The sequence below is a fragment of the Budorcas taxicolor genome, chromosome 1 (genome assembly GCF_023091745.1).
Source record: "Budorcas taxicolor isolate Tak-1 chromosome 1, Takin1.1, whole genome shotgun sequence".
NCBI classification, from domain to species: Eukaryota; Metazoa; Chordata; class Mammalia; order Artiodactyla; family Bovidae; genus Budorcas; species Budorcas taxicolor.
The window spans coordinates 137,595,459-137,615,129 of record NC_068910.1 but is presented as its reverse complement, the minus strand read 5'-3'; the positions used below and the strand labels follow the sequence as shown (position 1 = coordinate 137,615,129).

General features: G+C 36.2%; 1 protein-coding gene across 1 annotated transcript in view; it reads right to left on the bottom strand.

Moving 5' to 3' along the window:
- Positions 1-19,671, bottom strand: part of ATP13A3 (ATPase 13A3) — an 81,225-nt gene that overhangs the window by 15,344 nt on the left and 46,210 nt on the right. The window contains exons 20-29 of the mRNA XM_052637396.1: positions 17,403-17,527; positions 9,382-9,557; positions 8,724-8,846; positions 8,566-8,645; positions 7,604-7,646; positions 7,406-7,515; positions 7,025-7,121; positions 6,036-6,108; positions 4,252-4,429; positions 3,144-3,331 (exon numbers count right to left, since the gene is read on the bottom strand). Of these exons, the coding sequence (XP_052493356.1) occupies positions 3,144-3,331; positions 4,252-4,429; positions 6,036-6,108; positions 7,025-7,121; positions 7,406-7,515; positions 7,604-7,646; positions 8,566-8,645; positions 8,724-8,846; positions 9,382-9,557; positions 17,403-17,527 (1,193 nt within the window). The remainder of the gene's footprint in view (positions 1-3,143; positions 3,332-4,251; positions 4,430-6,035; positions 6,109-7,024; positions 7,122-7,405; positions 7,516-7,603; positions 7,647-8,565; positions 8,646-8,723; positions 8,847-9,381; positions 9,558-17,402; positions 17,528-19,671) is intronic.

The following is a 19,671-nucleotide window of genomic DNA, read 5'->3' as shown; positions in this document are numbered from 1 at the left end:
CTATAACCACTACTTTTGATCACACCTCTAAAAATCTGCCAAGATTTCCATCTGAAGGAGAAAATAAATAATTGAATCCTTCCTTTGTTTAGCCAGGGGAGAAAAAGAGGCACTGTTCAAAGGAATTTGACAAGGGTGGTAGATGGCTGGCAGATCTATATAATAACAAAAATGGAAAAATGAATAAGAATTTCAACCAAGAATGAAAAAATCAGGCGTTCATTTTGTAGAGGTATGAGTTTCTAGGAGACTGTGCTCTCAGCTCCTGGAATCTCCTGGCACAGTCAGTGATTCCTTAGTAAATCCTATGAAGTGCAAGGAATACTCTTCACCAGAAGACAGCTATCAAACTCTGTATTGGTGGTGATCGGTGGCTGAGAGAATATTCCACAAGTTAAAGGTTTAGATTCTGTTTCAGATACTGCCACAAGGCTATGTGAACATCAGCAAGTCATTCATAGTTAAATTTTTAGCTATAAAATGGGGATATGGTGAGGCTCCTATAGGAAAGAGTAGATTTATTATTCATATGTCCCAGCCTTAGCGTCACAAAATTGTTCTTAATACCGGTTCCTTTTGATGGAATATGGCATCAAAATAAGGCACCATAAAGGATTTCCTTCATATTTACCTTAGTAAGTAACTCAGAAACAAAAACCTATATGGAGTAAATAGATCCAAAATACTTGTCTATGGCTCTGACATATACCTCTTGCTCCTTCTTCAAAAATACCAACCAGGATCGTCTGACCTATAACCACAAATTTCGAGTCTTTTTATTCCTAATCCTTCCTTCCTTACCCAGTTACTTGTCTTTAAAAGGTCACCTTATCCTTCAGAGCCTCTAGGTATCTGCTCCAACCAATTCAGGCAAGGAAAAATCACACAGGCCTGAACAGGAAAGACACTGGCAAGTCAGTAATAATGCCTTCAAAAACTGAAAAATAACCTGGATTTCACAAGCAGTAAATTATAGGGATCAAAATTTTTAAATTTTGTAGCAAAAACTGAAGCCAGATCCCAAGAAATCACATCTAGTTAAGAGAGAGTGTTAGAACTACATCCATGTGATCATGGTCCTTGAAATGACAGCATAGTCAAGCACGAAAATATACCTTGGCTGAACTAACATCAAAAATAGGTAACCAGACTGAAATTAGGCTTTTACTTAGAATCAAACTGAACCACTAGAAGTGAGCAAAAAACTCTATAAAGCCTTACATGCCTAAGGTTAAGGTTAATTCTTGAAAAAAAACCACCTCAAGATAGACTGAATATATTATACTGTTTAGATATCGAGAACAGCAAGTAGCAGGCTCCAGTGAAGACCTGTTTTCTGTATTCTAGAAAAGGAAAGGCTAATGTCCACTCTAGGAAAGCCTTAACCTTTTTCCTACTCTTCTGCATCTATATTTACACTTTACATTGTATATCACTTTATACAGTAATACTTATTTCTGTCATTTCTTACTTTCTTCTCTACTTTTCTTTCTTTACTTACCAGTATCAACTACATTCCAAGATCAGGGGACTTCAATCACAGACAGACAGACAAGATGTGAAAATCAGCAAAGTATGTATTAATATATGTTGACTTTCCTGTTTCTATTACATTTTCAGGAGGCATGTTTTATGACAGTATGCACTTCCATAACTACTGACAGAACGCACAAGCTGCTAATAGTAAGGACAAAGGTTTTGTGTCTACATTTCTACTAAAATATCATTTTTAACATACATTTAAAAAAAGAAGTATGGCCATCAACAATTGAGTTTATTTAAATCAATTTGAAGTTAAACGAGGAATACAAAATATTTAAGCCTTTAATTTTTTTTGGAATTTCCCATAATAATATAACAGATGCATTTGAAAATAGGCATCTAATATCTAATACAGTGGACTTACTTAGATCTCTAAAATGAACTTTCCTGGTGTGCCTGTCTTGCTTATTACCAACTAGTTTTGCTCTTTGATAGATGTTTTAGCTGCCCTTGGGCATGCTCAGTATTTCCTTGAAATTTTAAGATACCCAACTAAAGATAAAATATATCAACCTTAAGTTTGACAAGTTCATCTTATAATAATGTAACTTTAGTTATGAAGTTCTCTTAAAAAGTACAATGATAAACCTTCTATCCAAGGCCTTTTGTCCCCAATGGTTTTAATATGATTTTCATATTAAAACAGTCTTCATTTATTAAATAAGAAATATCAGCTCATTTTTTAAGGAAAAAAGTAGAAAACAAATTTCAATTATTGACATTTAAATTTTTGAACAGTCTTACCTGCTTAAAATATAAAGTAATAAAACCTGCCCTACGAACCAGAGGGTAGAAGTAAAGACTAAATAAGACAATGTATGTGAACATGCTTTGTAAACACTACATGAGACAGAGATGTGCACAGTAATCCCTCCTATGAGACGCCAAAAGCTGCGACCCAACACTGTGCCAACCAGAACACTGAGACTTCCTTACAGCAAGAGAATAATCACTATTCACCCCAAGATACTGCAAAAGTCTAAAGTCCTATGCAAAAAAAAAAAAAAAAAAATTAACATTGTTTGATATATTTATTACTGCAGTTTCAATTTCTTAAAACCAGCAACTTATGTAAGGTGATGATTTCTTTTCCCCCCAAAACCCTAACTGTGATCAATCAAAATGCTGTCTCTTACAGCCACGGGCAAACAAGTTTTCATAGGCACAAGCCTCCATTCTACTGGCCCCTTCTGCGGCAGATGCAATGGTGGCAGAAACGGAGAACTCCAGGTGAATACTGGCTGAAACGGTGTCAAAAATGAGGAAAGAGCTGGTACTGTGCAGACCACCCAGAAGTAAAGTATAATACCCACTGTCCCAAGTGAGGAGCTAATTCTAACTTTCCAATGGGCTGTAAAAATAAAAGTTGGAGCCAGAGGAATAGGATGTGAAATCCAGGAATGTTTAGAACTGCTGACTTTAATTTTAAACCTAGGGTGGCAGCTATCATGAGAATAAAACAAGACCGTAAACATCTAAATCACTAGGTTCATTCTATTTGTGAAGATCTATTTATTTTGAAAGGACAGTTTTAACTCTACTCCTGCATTACTTTTGAAGAAGGGAATCAAGATGGAAATCACAGTAAATGCCAGACTTACAATTCTTGTAGCAAGGTTGCCTGAAGGGTTTTCCTTTTGAAAAGGCAATTGCCACTATGAGGTACTGAAAACTGGAGATAAAAAATACTGTGGTATTTTCATAATTTTCTATGTTATGTTTATCAGGATTGGTTTCATCATTCAAATGCGAAGAATTCCCGTCTGGGCTTCCTGTTGTATTAAAAGCACTACAACACATAAAAAAAAACCCCTGTATTAGTAAACACAGTATCTATGTCCCAAAGGAAACCAATTTTTCTTTCTAGTCACATTTCAGTCAATTTAAAAAAATTACAGGAAAGAAACTTCGTTAATTAATAAGACATTATTTTTAATAAACCCTTTCCCCACTCTTTTAATTTGCAGAGTACTTCTAGCATGGGGCTTCTCCAGTGGCGCTAGTGGTGAAGAATCCGCCAGCCAATGCAGAAGCAGGTTTGATCCCTGGGTTAGGAAGATCCTCTTGAGGATCAAGTGGCAACCCACTCCAATATTCTTGCCTGGAGAATCCCATGGACAGAGAGCTTGGCAGGCTACAGTCCACAGGGTCCCAAAGAGTTGGACACAACTGAGTGACTGAGCATGCACTTTCAGCATAGTAAAGGGAAAGAGACTTTATGTTTACCTATGTGTAATTAATTTTAAAAATGTTATAATTTGTGAACTGGAAAACATTCAGCTCGTAAACAAATAAAAGATCCACTTAATACTTTTACTCAAATTTTTTAAGTTTCAAAATACCATTTCCCAAAGTGAGGACAGAGAAGTTAGACACATATATATTCTGAGTTTAGAAGAGACCCTAGTAATTAATTTTACTTTTCTCATTTTATACATAAGGAAAGCAAGGCTCAGTAGCAACTTAAGAAACTGGTCCGTCTGGGTCATGATTATTAGGACCTGGCTTGACCATCTTCCTACAGATAAAGTCAAATGCAGGTCAAATTATTTAAACGTGTAATCAAGCTGCATGCAATTTTTACATAAATTTAAACGTATTTTTACATGCATATACATTGCTGTTGTTGTTCAGTCGTTCTAAGTCATGTCTGACTCTTTGCAACCCCATACACTCTACACATTTTTTTTAATGGATTGACCAACTTACTATGAATATGGATGTGACTCTTTATACCAAGTCTGTTGCTTGACCCAAAAGAAACCCAAAGACTGAAAGCCAATGGAAATGATAATCTGAGACAAAACGGAGAAGAGAAGGGCTCCAGATATAAGACCTGAAGGTGGTCTTTGTGCCACAAGTTCCTTCCAGGCAGGATTTAAACTCACTACATTGAAGAGAAAGAGAGGAAAGGTTTGTAACTAAATTAATTTGTCATTATAAAATACATAATCAGATTCATTTAGGAACTTAGAAAAACTATTTTTCTCTAACAAATCTGTAACATGAAAAACCTCCAAAAACCAAGCCAGATGCCATACATGTTTAAGTAATCTGTAAAAGTGAACAATTTAAGCTTTTTCAAGAAATGGCTCAGGAGTACTTTTTAGTCTACTAAAATTCAAAGGAAACACTAGTACAAGTAAAAAGCATACTAAGTATAAGCACATATCATCACCACCCTTATATGTTTAACTAAGAATTTATTTCTGAATCTTTAATTGTAAAGCTACAGTTAAAATAATACACATTTCTTCCTAAGAAGACATTAACAAAGGTTTGAAACTATATAAACATAACAGTAACATTAAAAAAAGACTTTGATCACTTATTAAGGTGGTGGCTGCCAAGTTTCTCCACCGTAATATTTCTATTTTTCTCTTTGCAATTAATAAGTAATTTGTAGAAAGATGCTAAGACTGTGTAAAAAATCCTGTTTCTTATTGACTTCCATTCACTTAGTTTTAGCATTCACTAAAGACTGACAAATTCAGTGGTTCACAACCAAAGTAAGTATGACCCCTAGAGAACATTTCACAATGTCTGGAGATATTTTTGGGTGTCAAAAATGGGAGACTGCTACTGGCATCGAGGGAGTAGAGGTGAGAGATACTGTAACCTGAAACACAGGAGAGCACCCCCACAACGAAAAGTTCTTCTAAAATGTCAGGAAGACCAGGGTCTTTCCACTGGATAAGCCAATCGTTCCTTCTATATAGTTAGTTAGCACTTTACTATAAGGAAGAGCTTTCCCTTCTCTCCCAATTACTTATTTAAACAGATCATATCTCATTACCATCATTATTTATTTTGACGTTAACATCACCAATACTGAAACAAACCAACACCTTGTCTCCTTATATGATGTACTCAGGAGGACACAGCATCACTTCTTTGATATTCCTGCCAAGAATGCATAGCCTGAGTCTAGTGAGAATACATCAGACAAACCCATATAACTGATTATCTTCTTTCATAAACGTCAACATCAAGAAGTCCCCCGCAAAAGGCTGAACGTAGTATTCTGAATTAAAGATGACAAAATAGATATGATAACTAAATGAAGTTTGTGAGCTTGGACTAGATCCTGGGCCAAGAGACTAGGGGGAAAAATGGGTTTAAGGGTTATTTGTGGGACACATGACAAGACTTGAATACAGGTATGGATTAGGTAATACTGTATCAATGTTAAATTTCTTAGTCTTTATAACTGTTTAGCTGGACAAGAGAATGACTTTGGGGCAATATATACTAAAACATTCAGTGGCAAAGGGGCATGATAATGTTAACATATTCTCAAATATTTCAGGAAAAAATAGAGAAAGAATTAAAAAAATGGGGCAAAATATAAACAATCAGAAATAAAAGAACCTTACATAGAAAATGAAAAGATGTGCACTGTGTTATAATTGTTCATGTAAATTTACCAAAGTTTAATAAGCCACATCAGAATTTCCTATGCTTTAAAAACAGTAACAAAACAAAATACTTACTTGTAAAAACTACTACCAAAATGATTGCCAGATCAATGAAGAGAAATTGGAAGTCTCCCAGGTTACTTAAGATCTAGAGAAGGAATTTTTTTTTTTAATAGTTAGAGTTCAGGAACTATTCTTATAGTACCACTTTTACACTATTTTCCCCCTGCTTTTATTAGCTTTTTCCTCCTTGGTTTTAATTTTTCCCCCCAATAACGACAACTTCAAAATGACACTTGGCCTGCTTAAAAATTAAACACATTTGCTTTTAAATTAGTGAAACAGAACATATTTACAATTTAATATATTAGTATAAAAGGTAGCTTCTAAAAATCCATTCAATAAAAACCTTTAAAAGTTTTTTGGCAAAAAGAAAGCACAGACTTCTACCCACAATATTCAACATTCTTGAAAATTAATATTTTGAAGCTTTCTTAATATCCAACACCACCCCTCCTGATATTTTCCACATATGGTAAAAAGGGATAGTTTCACAAAGACTCCTTGGCATCTCACCAATGTTCACTCAGAGAAAAATCTAAAGTGAGATCACTTCAACCACAAAATCCATGGCATACCTAAGGACATCACTTGTTTATACAAGTCCTAAAAGTACATCTGAAACATCTTCTCTCATTCTGGCCTTTCCTTATAAATGTATAGCAAAGTTAACTGCAATTCTAAAATATGTCACAGCTTGACATTTTGAAGAGTTCTGAAAAAAAAAAATGTCCAATCTGTGCTAAAGGCAAAAAAAGAACACAGTTCTTTTATTCACAAGGCTGAAGCCACAGCTGTTGGCCTTAAAGAAAATGTTATTCCAGATTAACGAGATTTTCAATTTGCTACTCAAAATTCAGCAAACTAAAGGAAAATTTATAGGTGCTAGTTATTTAAGTTTCACAATTAATGAATATATTCAAACTGAAACATATATGCCCAATATTTTTAATTTAAATGTCTTAACACTAAGAACCATCTCTGTTGGCAATGTCAGTACTCACAGAATACAGCAGAGTAACACTGAAGTACTGTATAATGCTGTACAAAGCCATAAATTTAAATACACAGAAGGAAGTCATTAAAGCTGCACGGCCTTCCCTGTGAAAACAAATGTTGGCATGTGAATAGAAGTATTCTAAATGCCTCCTCCAAACCACAATTATATCTTGACAGATGAACATCAACATTCAAGTTACAACAATGCACTTTTTTGCCAAAAAGAACTAAGCCAAAGCAGAACTGGAAGAAATGAGGAGTAGCAATCAATCTGTTGCTAAAGCATTACAGATCAAGTGCACTAACACACCATTAAAACAAATTCATATTACTTCCTATGACCTTTTTTTCTGGATTAATAGAGCAAGATTTCTAATGTATACTACCTGATAAGGTTTGGCACACAGGAAATACTAGGAGTTTTGGAGGTAAAGGGAGATGCCACTGAAGCCTCGAGCTCTGATAAGGAAATGCCTCCATGTGCCCTCTTCAGAGCCTAATGGATTAAAGAAGAAAATTCTTTTGAGTCTTGGGTACTTGACTTAGCCAGAGAAAGAACTGTGAATCACAAAGTCTATACTTACACCACAATCATTTGCGCCGTCACCGCACATCCCAACATAGTAACTAAGAAACAAAAATTACGTTACGATTTTTATTAATTTCTTAAAATATAGAACTTTTAATTTAAGATTTCCTCCAGTATAGTACTAGGAAGAGTTAACAAACTAAGATTCCCCTAGTGCTAACTAATGAATCTTTTCATTATAACGACCACGGGCATGTTACTCTGCAAATAGCACCAGCCTACAACTCAAATGACTTGGGTCACTGTTCTATTTCTATCACATGAACATCTCAACTGCCCAATCTTTAGCACAAAGGACTCAGGCCAGCCTAATCTTTGGCATTTACTTTTAAGGCTATCAGTAAAGATTTCTCCTTTAAAAACTTGAAAACATCATTATTTACTAAAACTGTAACATTACTTCTATCTAGCTGAGTGAATTAACTCTACCTCATGGATATCACCTAGAAGAGGAATGGTGGATATGTACTTTAAATAAATAAGCACTTGTTGGTTGCCTAATCACTAAGTCATGTCCAACTCTTCTGGGACCCCATGGACTACACCCCACCAGGCTCCTCTGTCCGTGGAATTGTCCAAGCAAGAATACTAGAGTGGGTTGCCATTTCCTCCTCCAGGGGATCTTCCCGACCCAGGGAGAGAACCCCGGTCTTCTACTTTGGAGGCAGATTCTTTACCACTGAGCCACCAGGAAGTCTCTTTTAAAGAGGCTTAGCTGTCTTAGAGTTGACACATTTATATACATGAAATATTAGTTACTTTTCTGGTTTTGAAAACAGAACTACAATTCATAAGTATTAAACAAAAACAGGAAAACCCCTGGAAGTTCCGTGATTAGGATTCAGAGCTTCCACTGCAGGGAACACGGGTTGGATCCCCAGTAGGGGAACTAAGATCTTGCATGCCGTGCGGTGTGGCCACCAAAACAAAACAAAACCAAGACCCACCAATACTTACTCTACATTTTGCAATGCTTCTACTAACTGGGTCTTCTGATCAGGTGCCATACGAGCAAACACAGTGCCATGCAGCATCAACTGGAAAAAACATGAATTTCTTTAAAATACTGTTTGCCATATATTCATATAAAAACATACATAACCCAAATCACTAACCTTAGGAACAAGGTCTTGAAAATGCTCCAAAATCACTGAAAATGATTTTCCATTCATTGCAAAGTGATAACGAGTCACCTGAAGATCCTCTAAGTTATCATGGACCAATTTAATTGGAATAGCCTGTGTATAAGACATTCAGAACAGTATTTAGGCAGCCAGATCAAGTAAAAGAATCCTATTTTGAACATATTTGACCCAAAACTAAATTTTTTCATTTGATGTTTCATATAAAACGCTGTTAAACATTTATTGAATGTTAAAGAAAATTCAATTTTATGATAATCCATCTATATTGTTTATTATTTAAAGAGTAACACTTTAGGAAGTCTAAATATCAGCTTCAATTTGAAATGATCCATGAGCCAAATATTATGGACCATCTGCACCATTTATCACTACTTTTAAACTAAGATAAATACTTGGGATTCTTATAGTATAAAACTGTGCTTCTCAACTTTGGCTAAAAACATCAAAATTGAAACACTGAGATACTGCATCTGGCCTCATTCTAGTGAATCCAAGTCTCTGAGGAGAGGGCTCAGGCTTCTGTTTTGTTAACTTTTTGTTTTGTTGAGTTTTAATGCACCACTTTTTATTATTTCAGAATAAATTAAAATAAGCAAGCTTCAAAAAAGAAAACTCTACTTGACATTACCTCCGGGTCAATTGCTGATGAATCATTACTCTGTGTTATGGTGTCTGCATAATGCCAGTTTATCTTGGCAACTTTCCCATCCTTTGGAGGTAATGCTTCAGCAATAATAACTTTATCCTGAGGTAGTATCATTCCACAGTCTCTGGCTACAGAGACGGCAGTCAACATGTTGTCACCTAATTTTCAAAACATTGAAAATACATTAACATTAAAATGAAAACATAAATGTATTAAACAACAAGTATTTACTGAGAATCTACTACAGGCCCCATAAGTGGGCTGGGCAAAACGAAGTTAATGTATAGTCCTTACTCTTGGAATTTAAAAGTTATCCTGGAGTTAAAAGTTAATCAGGACATACATATATCAAAGGAAGCCTCAAATCAAAAGAAGACAGATACTAAATAGTCAGAACATTCTCACCCACAACTGTTAAAGTCAAATACATTCTCAACCTTTGTGAGTCATGCACTAGGGGTACCCATTCAATGCTTGGCACTGCTGCTGCTGCTAAATTGCTTCAGTCGTGTCCGACTCTGTGTGACCCCATAGACAGCAGCCCACTAGGCTCCTCTGTCCCTGGGATTCTCCAGGCAAGAATACTGGAGTGGGTTGCCATTTCCTTCTCCAATGCATGAAAGTGAAAAGTGAAAGTGAAGTCACTCAGTCGTGCCCGACTCTTAGCGACCCCATGGACTGCAGCCTACCAGGCTCCTCCGTCCAAGGGATTTTCCAGGCAAGAGTACTGGAGTGGGGTGCCATTGCCTTCTCCGAATGCTTGGCACAGTGCTCAATAAATATTGTTGAAATAACCAAGGAGTGACTGGTAATCTATACAAGAATATGAGCACAACATAAAGAAAAAAGTGAATTACAAAGGCAAGATTACACACACACACACAAACAACAACAACAATTAAAAAAGCAAAGTAACAAGTACACAATCTTTATAAAACATAAAGGGAAGCAAGACAGACAACTTCTCATTCATGAGAGGAAAGTATTAAACACACTGTTAAAGACAAGATCAAGGTGGAAAATACAAATGTACAGGAGAAGCAGGCAAAGGTTTGGGGAGCCCACTGCTACCAGAAGAGGTACTATTGTCTCCTCTTCCCTTAATCCTACCCACTGTTTCCAAGCATGTCTTCCTGTGACCTGACAGATCCTCTTGGGACACACCATATTCTGTCATGGCAGGACAACAAGGACAAGCGATACAGACAGAAAGAGCTTTGAAGCAAAGTCACTAGAACCAAGAATTGCTGGGACGCTAATAAATTTGGTTACTTAAGCTATCTGGTATCAGACGGACCTCACAGTTCCTAAACATAAAACCATACACAGATCTTCTCTATAAGTCTCTTACTGAACACAAACGTTATAAAGTAAATGCCTTAAATCTGATTTTTTGCTAAGAAAACTTCAGAGCTGCCACAATTTCATACAGCTAAGAAATGGTAATTATCTAATATTATCAACAGTGTTAACACCAAGAAAATCCTTTGAATGCAGTAGTCAAGAAAGAAACCAGGGGGGCGGTCCTAAGATGGTGGAGGAATAGGACGGGAAGACCACTTTCTCCCTCTCAAATTCCTCAAAAGAACATTTCAACGCTGAGCAAACTCCACAAAACAACTTCTGTAGGCTGGCAGAGGACATCAGGCAACCAGAAAAGCAGACCATTGTTTTCAAAAACAGTGAACCTCTCTGAGTGTCCCTCAATGTGGAGAAACTTTTCATCTTTAACCTAGGTGTTTTATCATCGGTGCTGTATAGATGGAGAAGTCTAGAGGCTACTGTAAAAATAAAACTAAAAACCAGAAGCAGGAGGCTTAAGTCCAAAGCCTGAAAACATCAGAGAACTCCTGAATTCAGGGAACATTAAGCAATAGGAGCTCATCAAATGCCTCCATACCTACACTGAAACCAAGCTCCACCCAAGGACCAACAAGTTCCAGAACAAGACATACCATGCAAATTCTCCAGCAACACAGGAACACACCCCTGAGCTTCAATATACAGGCAGCTCAAAATTACTCCAAAACCTCTGACGTCTCATAACCCATTACTGGTCACTCCACTGCACTCCAGAGAGAAGAAACTCAGCTCCACCCACCAGAACACAAGCCTCCCTAACCAGGAAACCTAGACAAGCCACTGATACAACCCCACCCACAGTGAGGAAGCTCCATAATAAAGAGAACTCCACAAATTACCAGAATATAAAAAGGCCACCCCAAACGCAGCCATATAATCAAGATGAAGAGACAGAGGAATACTCAGCAGGTAAAGGAACAGGAGAGTTGCCCACCAAACCAAACAAAAGAGGAAGAGGTAGGGAATCTACCTGAGAAAGAATTCCGAATATTGATAGTGAAAATGATCCAAAATCTTGAAATCAAAATGGAATCACAGATAAATAGCCTAGAGACAAGGATTGAGAAGATGCAAGAAAGGTTTAACAAGGACCTAGAAGAAATAAAAAAGAAAAAAAAAAAAAAAAAAAAAAGAAATAAAAAAGAGTCAATATATAATGAATAACACAATAAATGAGATCAGAAACACTCTGGAGGCAACAAATAGCAGAATAACGGAGGCAGAAGACAGGATTAGTGAAAAAGAAGACAGAATGGTAGAAATAAATGAATCAGAGAGGAAACAAGAAAAACGAATTAAAAGAAATGAGGACAATCTCAGAGACCTCCAGGACGATATGAAACGCTCCAACATTCGAATTATAGGAGTTCCAGAAGAAGAAGACAAAAAGAAAGACCATGAGAATATCCTTGAGGAGATAATAGTTGAAAACTTCCCTAAAATGGGGAAGGAAATAATCACCCAAGTCCAAGAAACACAGAGAGTTCCAAATAGGATAAACCCAAGGCAAACCACCCCAAGACACATATTAATCAAATTAACAAAGATCAAACACAAAAAACAAATATTAAAAGCAGCAAGGGAAAAACAACAAATAACACACAAGGGGATTCCCATAAGGATAACAGCTGATCTTTCAATAGAAACTCTTCAGGCCAGGAGGGAATGGCAAGACATACTTAAAGTGATGAAAGAAAATAACCTACAGCCCAGATTACTGTACCCAGCAAGGATCTCATTCAAATACGAAGGAGAAATCAAAAGCTTTACAGACAAGCAAAAGCTGAGAGAATTCAGCACCACCAAACCAGCTCTCCAACAAATTCTAAAGGATATTCTCTAGACAGGAAACACAAAAAGGGTGTATAAACCCGAACCCAAAACAATAAAGTAAATGGTAACAGGATCATACTTATCAATAATTACCTTAAACGTAAATGGGTTGAACGCCCCAACCAAAAGGCAAAGACTGGCCGAATGGATACAAAAACAAGACCCCTCTATATGCTGCTTACAAGAGACCCACCTCAAAACAAGGGACACATACAGACTGAAAGTGAAGGGCTGGAAAAAGATATACCATGCAAATAGAGACCAAAAGAAAGCAGGAGTGGCAATACTCATATCCAATAAAATAGACTTTAAAACAAAGGCTGTGAAAAGAGACAAAGAAGGCCACTACATACTGATCAAAGGATCAATCCAAGAAGAAGATATAACAATTATAAATATATATGCACCCAACATAGGAGCACCGCAATATGTAAGACAAATGCTAGCAAGTATGAAAGGGGAAATTAACAATAACACAATAATAGCAGGAGACTTTAATACCCCACTCACACCTATGGACAGAGCAACTAAACAGAAAATTAACAAAGAAACGCAAACTTTAAATGATACATTAGACCAGTTAGACCTAATTGATATCTATAGGACATTTCACCCCAAAACAATGAATTTCACCTTTTTCTCAAGTGCTCATGGAACATTCTCCAAGATAGATCACATCCTGGGCCATAAATCTAAACTTGATAAATTCAAAAAAATCGAAATCATTCCAAGCATCTTTTCTGACCATAATGCATTAAGATTAGATCTCAATTACAGGAGAAAAACTATTAAAAATTCCAACATATGGAGGTTGAACAACACACTTCTGAATAACCAACAAATCACAAAAGAAATCAAAATATGCATAGAAACTAATGAAAATGAAAACACAATAACCCAAAACCTGTGGGACACTATAAAAGCAGTGCTAAGAGGAAAGTTCATAGCAATACAGGCATACCTCAAGAAACAAGAAAAAAGTCAAATAAATAACCTAACTCTACACCTAAAGCAACTAGAAAAGGAAGAATTGGAGAACCCAAGAGTTAGTAGAAGGAAAGAAATCTTAAAAATTAGGGCAGAAATAAATGCAAAAGAAAAGAGACCATAGCAAAAATCAACAAAGCCAAAAGCTGGTTCTTTGAAAGGATAAATAAAATTGACAAACCATTAGCCAGACTCATCAAGAAGCAAAGAGAGAAAAATCAAATCAATAAAATTAGAAATGAAAATGGAGAGATCACAACAGACAACACAGAAATACAAAGCATCATAAGAGACTACTATCAGCAGTTATATGCCAATAAAATGGACAATGTGGAAGAAATGGACAAATTCTTAGAAAAGTACAATTTTCCAAAACTGAACCAGGAAGAAATAGAAAATCTTAACAGACCCATCACAAGCACGGAAATTGAAACTGTAATCAGAAATCTTCCAGCAAACAAAAGCCCAGGTCCAGACGGCTTCACAGCTGAATTCTACCAAAAATTTCGAGAAGAGCTAACACCTATCCTACTCAAACTCTTCCAGAAAATTGCAGAGGAAGGTAAACTTCCAAACTCATTCTATGAGGCCACCATCACCCTAATACCAAAACCTGACAAACATACTACAAAAAAAGAAAACTACAGGCCAATATCACTGATGAACATAGATGCAAAAATCCTTCACAAAATTCTAGCAATCAGAATCCAACAACACATTAAACAGATCATACACCATTATCAAGTGGGCTTTATCCCAGGGATGCAAGGATTCTTCAATATCTGCAAATCAATCAATGTAATTCACCACATTAACAAATTGAAAAATAAAAACCATATGATTATCTCAATAGATGCAGAGAAGGCCTTTGACAAAATTCAACATCCATTTATGATAAAAACTCTCCAGAAAGCAGGAATAGAAGGAACATACCTCAACATAATAAAAGCTATATATGACAAACCCACAGCAAACATTATCCTCAATGGTGAAAAATTGAAAGTATTTCCCCTAAAGTCAGGAACAAGACAAGGGTGCCCACTTTCACCACTACTATTCAACATAGTTCTGGAAGTTTTGGCCACAGCAATCAGAGCAGAAAAAGAAATAAAAGGAATCCGAACTGGAAAAGAAGAAGTAAAACTTTCACTGTTTGCAGATGACATGATCCTCTACATAGAAAACCCTAAAGACTCCACCAGAAAATTACTAAAGCTAATCAATGAATATAGTAAAGTTGCAGGATATAAAAGCAACACACAGAAATCCCTTGCATTCCTATACACTAATAATGAGAAAGTAGAAAGAGAAATTAAGGAAACAATTCCATTCACCATTGCAACGAAAAGAATAAAATACTTAGGAATATATCTACCTAAAGAAACTAAAGACCTATATATAGAAAACTATAAAACACTGATGAAAGAAATCAAAGAGGACACTAATAGATGGAGAAATATACCATGTTCATGGATTGGAAGAATCAATATAGTGAAAATGAGTATACTACCCAATGCAATTTACAAATTCAATGCAATCCCTATCAAGCTACCAGCCATATTTTTCACAGAACTAGAACAAATAACTTCCAGATTTGTATGGAAATACAAAAAACCTCGAATAGCCAAAGCAATCTTGAGAAAGAAGAATGGAACTGGAGGAATCAACTTGCCTGACTTCAGGCTCTACTACAAAGCCACAGTCATCAAGACAGTATGGTACTGGCACAAAGACAGACATATAGATCAATGGAACAAAATAGAAAGCCCAGAGATAAATCCACACACATATGGACACCTTATCTTTGACAAAGGAGGCAAGAATATACAATGGAGTAAAGACAATCTCTTTAACAAGTGGTGTTGGGAAAACTGGTCAACCACTTGTAAAAGAATGAAACTAGATCACTTTCTAACACCGCACACAAAAATAAACTTAAAATGGATTAAAGATCTAAATGTAAGACCAGAAACTATAAAACTCCTAGAGGAGAATATAGGCAAAACACTCTCCGACATAAATCACAGCAGGATCCTCTATGATCCACCTCCCAGAATACTGGAAATAAAAGCAAAAATAAACAAATGGGATCTAATTAAAATTAAAAGCTTCTGCACAACAAAGGAAAATATAAGCAAGGTGAAAAGACAGCCTTCTGAATGGGAGAAAATAATAGCAAATGAAGCAACTGACAAACAACTAATCTCAAAAATATACAAGCAATTTATGCAGCTCAATTCCAGAAAAATCAATGACCCAATCAAAAAATGGGCCAAAGAACTAAATAGACATTTCTCCAAAGAAGACATACTGATGGCTAACAAACACATTAAAAGATGCTCAACATCACTCATTATTAGAGAAATGCAAATCAAAACCACAATGAGGTACCACTTCATGCCAGTCAGAATGTCTGCGACCCAAAAATCTGCAAGCAATAAATGCTGGAGAGGGTGTGGAGAAAAGGGAACCCTCCTACACTGTTGGTGGGAATGCAAACTAGTACAGCCACTTTGGAGAACAGTGTGGAGATTCCTTAAAAAATTGCAAATAGAACTACCTTATGACCCAGCAATCCCACTGCTGGGCATACACACTGAGGAAACCAGAATTGAAAGAGACACGTGTACCCCAATGTTCATCACAGCACTGTTTATAATAGCCAGGACATGGAAACAACCTAGATGTCCATCAGCAGATGAATGGATAAGAAAGCTGTGGTACATATACACAATGGAGTATTACTCAGCCGTTAAAAAGAATACATTTGAATCAGTTCTGATGAGATGGATGAAACTGGAGCTGATTATACAGAGTGAAGTAAGCCAGAAAGAAAAACACCAATACAGTATACTAACACATATATATGGAATTTAGAAAGATGGCAATGACGACCCTGTATGTAAGACAGCAAAAAAGACACAGATGTGTATAACAGACTTTTGGACTCAGAGGGAGGGGGAGAAGGTGGGATGATTTGGGAGAATGGCATTGTAACATGTATACTATCATGTAAGAATCGAATTGCCAGTCTATGTCCGACGCAGGATACAGCATGCTTGGGGCTGGTGCACGGTGATGACCCAGAGAGATGTTATGGGGAGGGAGGTGGGAGGGGGCTTCATGTTTGGGAACGCATGTACACCCGTGGTGGATTCATGTCAATGTATGGCAAAACCAATACAGTATTGTAAAGTAAAATAAAGTAAAAATTAAAATTAAAAAAAAAAAAGAAACCAAAAAATGGCTCTTTTCACTATTACACATTCAAACAATAATAAACGTACTATTCTATACATAAAAATATAATTTAACCAATCATTTCCGATGTATCTGGTGGCACAGTTCTAAAAATTATAGACAATCCCAAAATACATCAATCATATTCTTCATCCTCAAAAATCTTATATTCTAGTAGAGAAAACAAATCTACAAATAACTAACACAAGCAAAGGAAAATAACTGCTAAAAGAAACGTGATTAGAGAGAGATAACAAAAAAGAGCACAGCTAAATATTCATAGTATGTCCTTCACTAGTTTATTATACTTATTATAAACAGATCTAAAGGATTTCCAAAGTGTATTGTGAAGTTGTCCTCTATCTTAGAAAAGTATTCAGAGCTGAAAACAGGGCAACGTAGGATGAAGCTACTCTATGATAAATTTAATTACTTGACTGATAATAATGCAGTATTAGATGGAATTATATAGTGGTAAGTAGGCTTTTATAATGCACTGATCATTCCTTAATGATGGATAACGTGAACTCTAAGAGTCACACTCTTAGAGTTTTTTCGTGTGTCCTTTTACAAAGTCTGACCTGTGACCATGACGGTGCGAATGTTGGCTTTATGCAAATCTTCAAGTACTGCAGGGGTTTCTCGCTTTAATTTGTTCTGCATTATTATTAATCCCATAAAATCCATGTTGTTCTCAATGGCATCTCTGCAGAAAAAGAAATTTTAACATAATGATTTAGTCAACAGAACAAGCATTTGTTCACTTTGTTGATAAGGCAATTTAAAATAGCCATCAATTATAAATTAAAAACATTTTATATGCTGAATAAATGTATAAGTTTATGAGTTCAACCTCAAAAAGTTTAAATCTGAAAAAGTAATTCCCAAGAAATACATTTTGAAATTAAGTTTTACCCTTTGAAACATGGGTTTATAAAGATTCTTAGGAAATGTATATCTTTGTAATAAGACACAGAACTCTTCTTGTACTAACGAATATTCATCTTGTATCCTACCTACAAACTGAATAAACATAAAATATATCTATTCCTTACTGTCCTCCCACACAACATACTCTAATTTAAATGTTAAGAGAAAAGGAAAAAACTGTACCACAGGCACATTCAACAGTTATACTGAATTCGCTATCAAGTCTTTGAGGAATTTTATAAAACTCGATCAAAATCTTGATCTTGGAAGTGCAATGCAAAAAGTATTAGCAGTCCAACAATGAGATCTATTCAGGACTCAGAGATGGGTTTTCTACAATGTTCATTTTCAGTAGTTATCAAGATGCTGTTCCTTCAGAGAGGTGATTATCTACTATGCACCAAGTACCACACAAGTCACTGGAAGGTCAAAGATGAAAAGCCAGGATCTCTACTCTCAACTTCCCTGTAGCTCAGACAGTAAAGAATCCTCCTGCAATGCAGACCTGGGTTCAATCCCTGGGTAGGGAGGATCCTCTAGAGAAGGCAATGACAACCCACTCCAGTATTCTTGCTTGGAGAATCCCATGGACAAAGGAGCCTGGCAGGCTACAGTCCATGGGGTCGCAAAGAGTCAGCCACAACTGAGTTACTAACACTACTCCTCCTCCTCCTCTCAAGACCCTTTTGTGGGGAAACAGACATGCAAGCAAAGAGACCACACAAAAATAATATGTGCTTCAGTACTGTAACGGAGAAGTCTGTTCAGCGATAGCAGCATTCTTAAACTAAAGCTATCGAAATCCTATTACATTGAAGAGAAATACTCTCTTCAATGGAGAGAGCAGGGCTTGAAATTAGGGACCAAAATTTCAGACTTGGATTAACCAAGTGGTTTTTCTACACAAAATTAAACTATAAGAGTGCTTAAGTAAACAGCAACTAAGTCTAAACACCTTTAAAATTATATATTTATACAATGGGTAGTAAAGATATTAGAGAATAATTAGAAAACTTTATACAAATGATACTGCTGGAGGTAACAGGAGAAGTCAGTCTTGAAACTTGAAAATGCATTTCAAAGCACAAAGCTGTGCCAATGTAAAACTACTGGGTCAAAGCTCTGTAACCATTTTCCTGTACTGGTTTCTGCCTGCAGCCAGTTTCCTAACTCTCCTATGAGTGATGCCGGTCATAGAAATCTTGCCCTCTAATTAATGAAGAGTATAATAACCAATTCAAGATACACAGGTTCAAGCTATAAGAGAAATGCCAAAATCTGTTCCCACAGGTAGAATGGAAACATGGAAAAGATCTTAATTGAAAGATGAAGAAGGGAAGCAGAGAGAGAGAGGAGTTGATAGGGAGGGTAGGGTATCCTTGGCAGATAGAACAGTTGGTCCAAGGCTGGAAGGTTGCCTGAAAGACAGGCTCAAGAACCAGAGGCAACTCAATTCTCAGTTTTTAAGGTCTGGGAGGAAGAGTGGCAAAAGGCAAAGCTATAAAAAAGGCAACTCTAACGTACCCTTCGTAGGAATTAGGATACAGTATTTCACATGTGTGGCTCCTAATCACAAATATGCCTCAAACCATTTGATTACTGCTGTGTTTTTTATGTCCCTTCTTAGGCCAAATCCCCCCCAATATTCTGTTTTAATGGGTAGAATTCCTAAAGTTCCTTTTCCTTTCAGTTATTATTTAGCTAACCACTCCACTCCCTTAATTTTCATCCAGAAAAATGGGATTGCACTATAAACACTGCACTTCACTTTTCATTTAATGAGCTCAGAATAATTAAAAGTATTAATACTTCATAACCACTATCATATTTATGATATTTACCCTATTTTAACTTGAATCTTATCTCACATAGATATATTTCTTTCAGCTGAATTCCTTGGACTGTACATGGTGGGTCAAA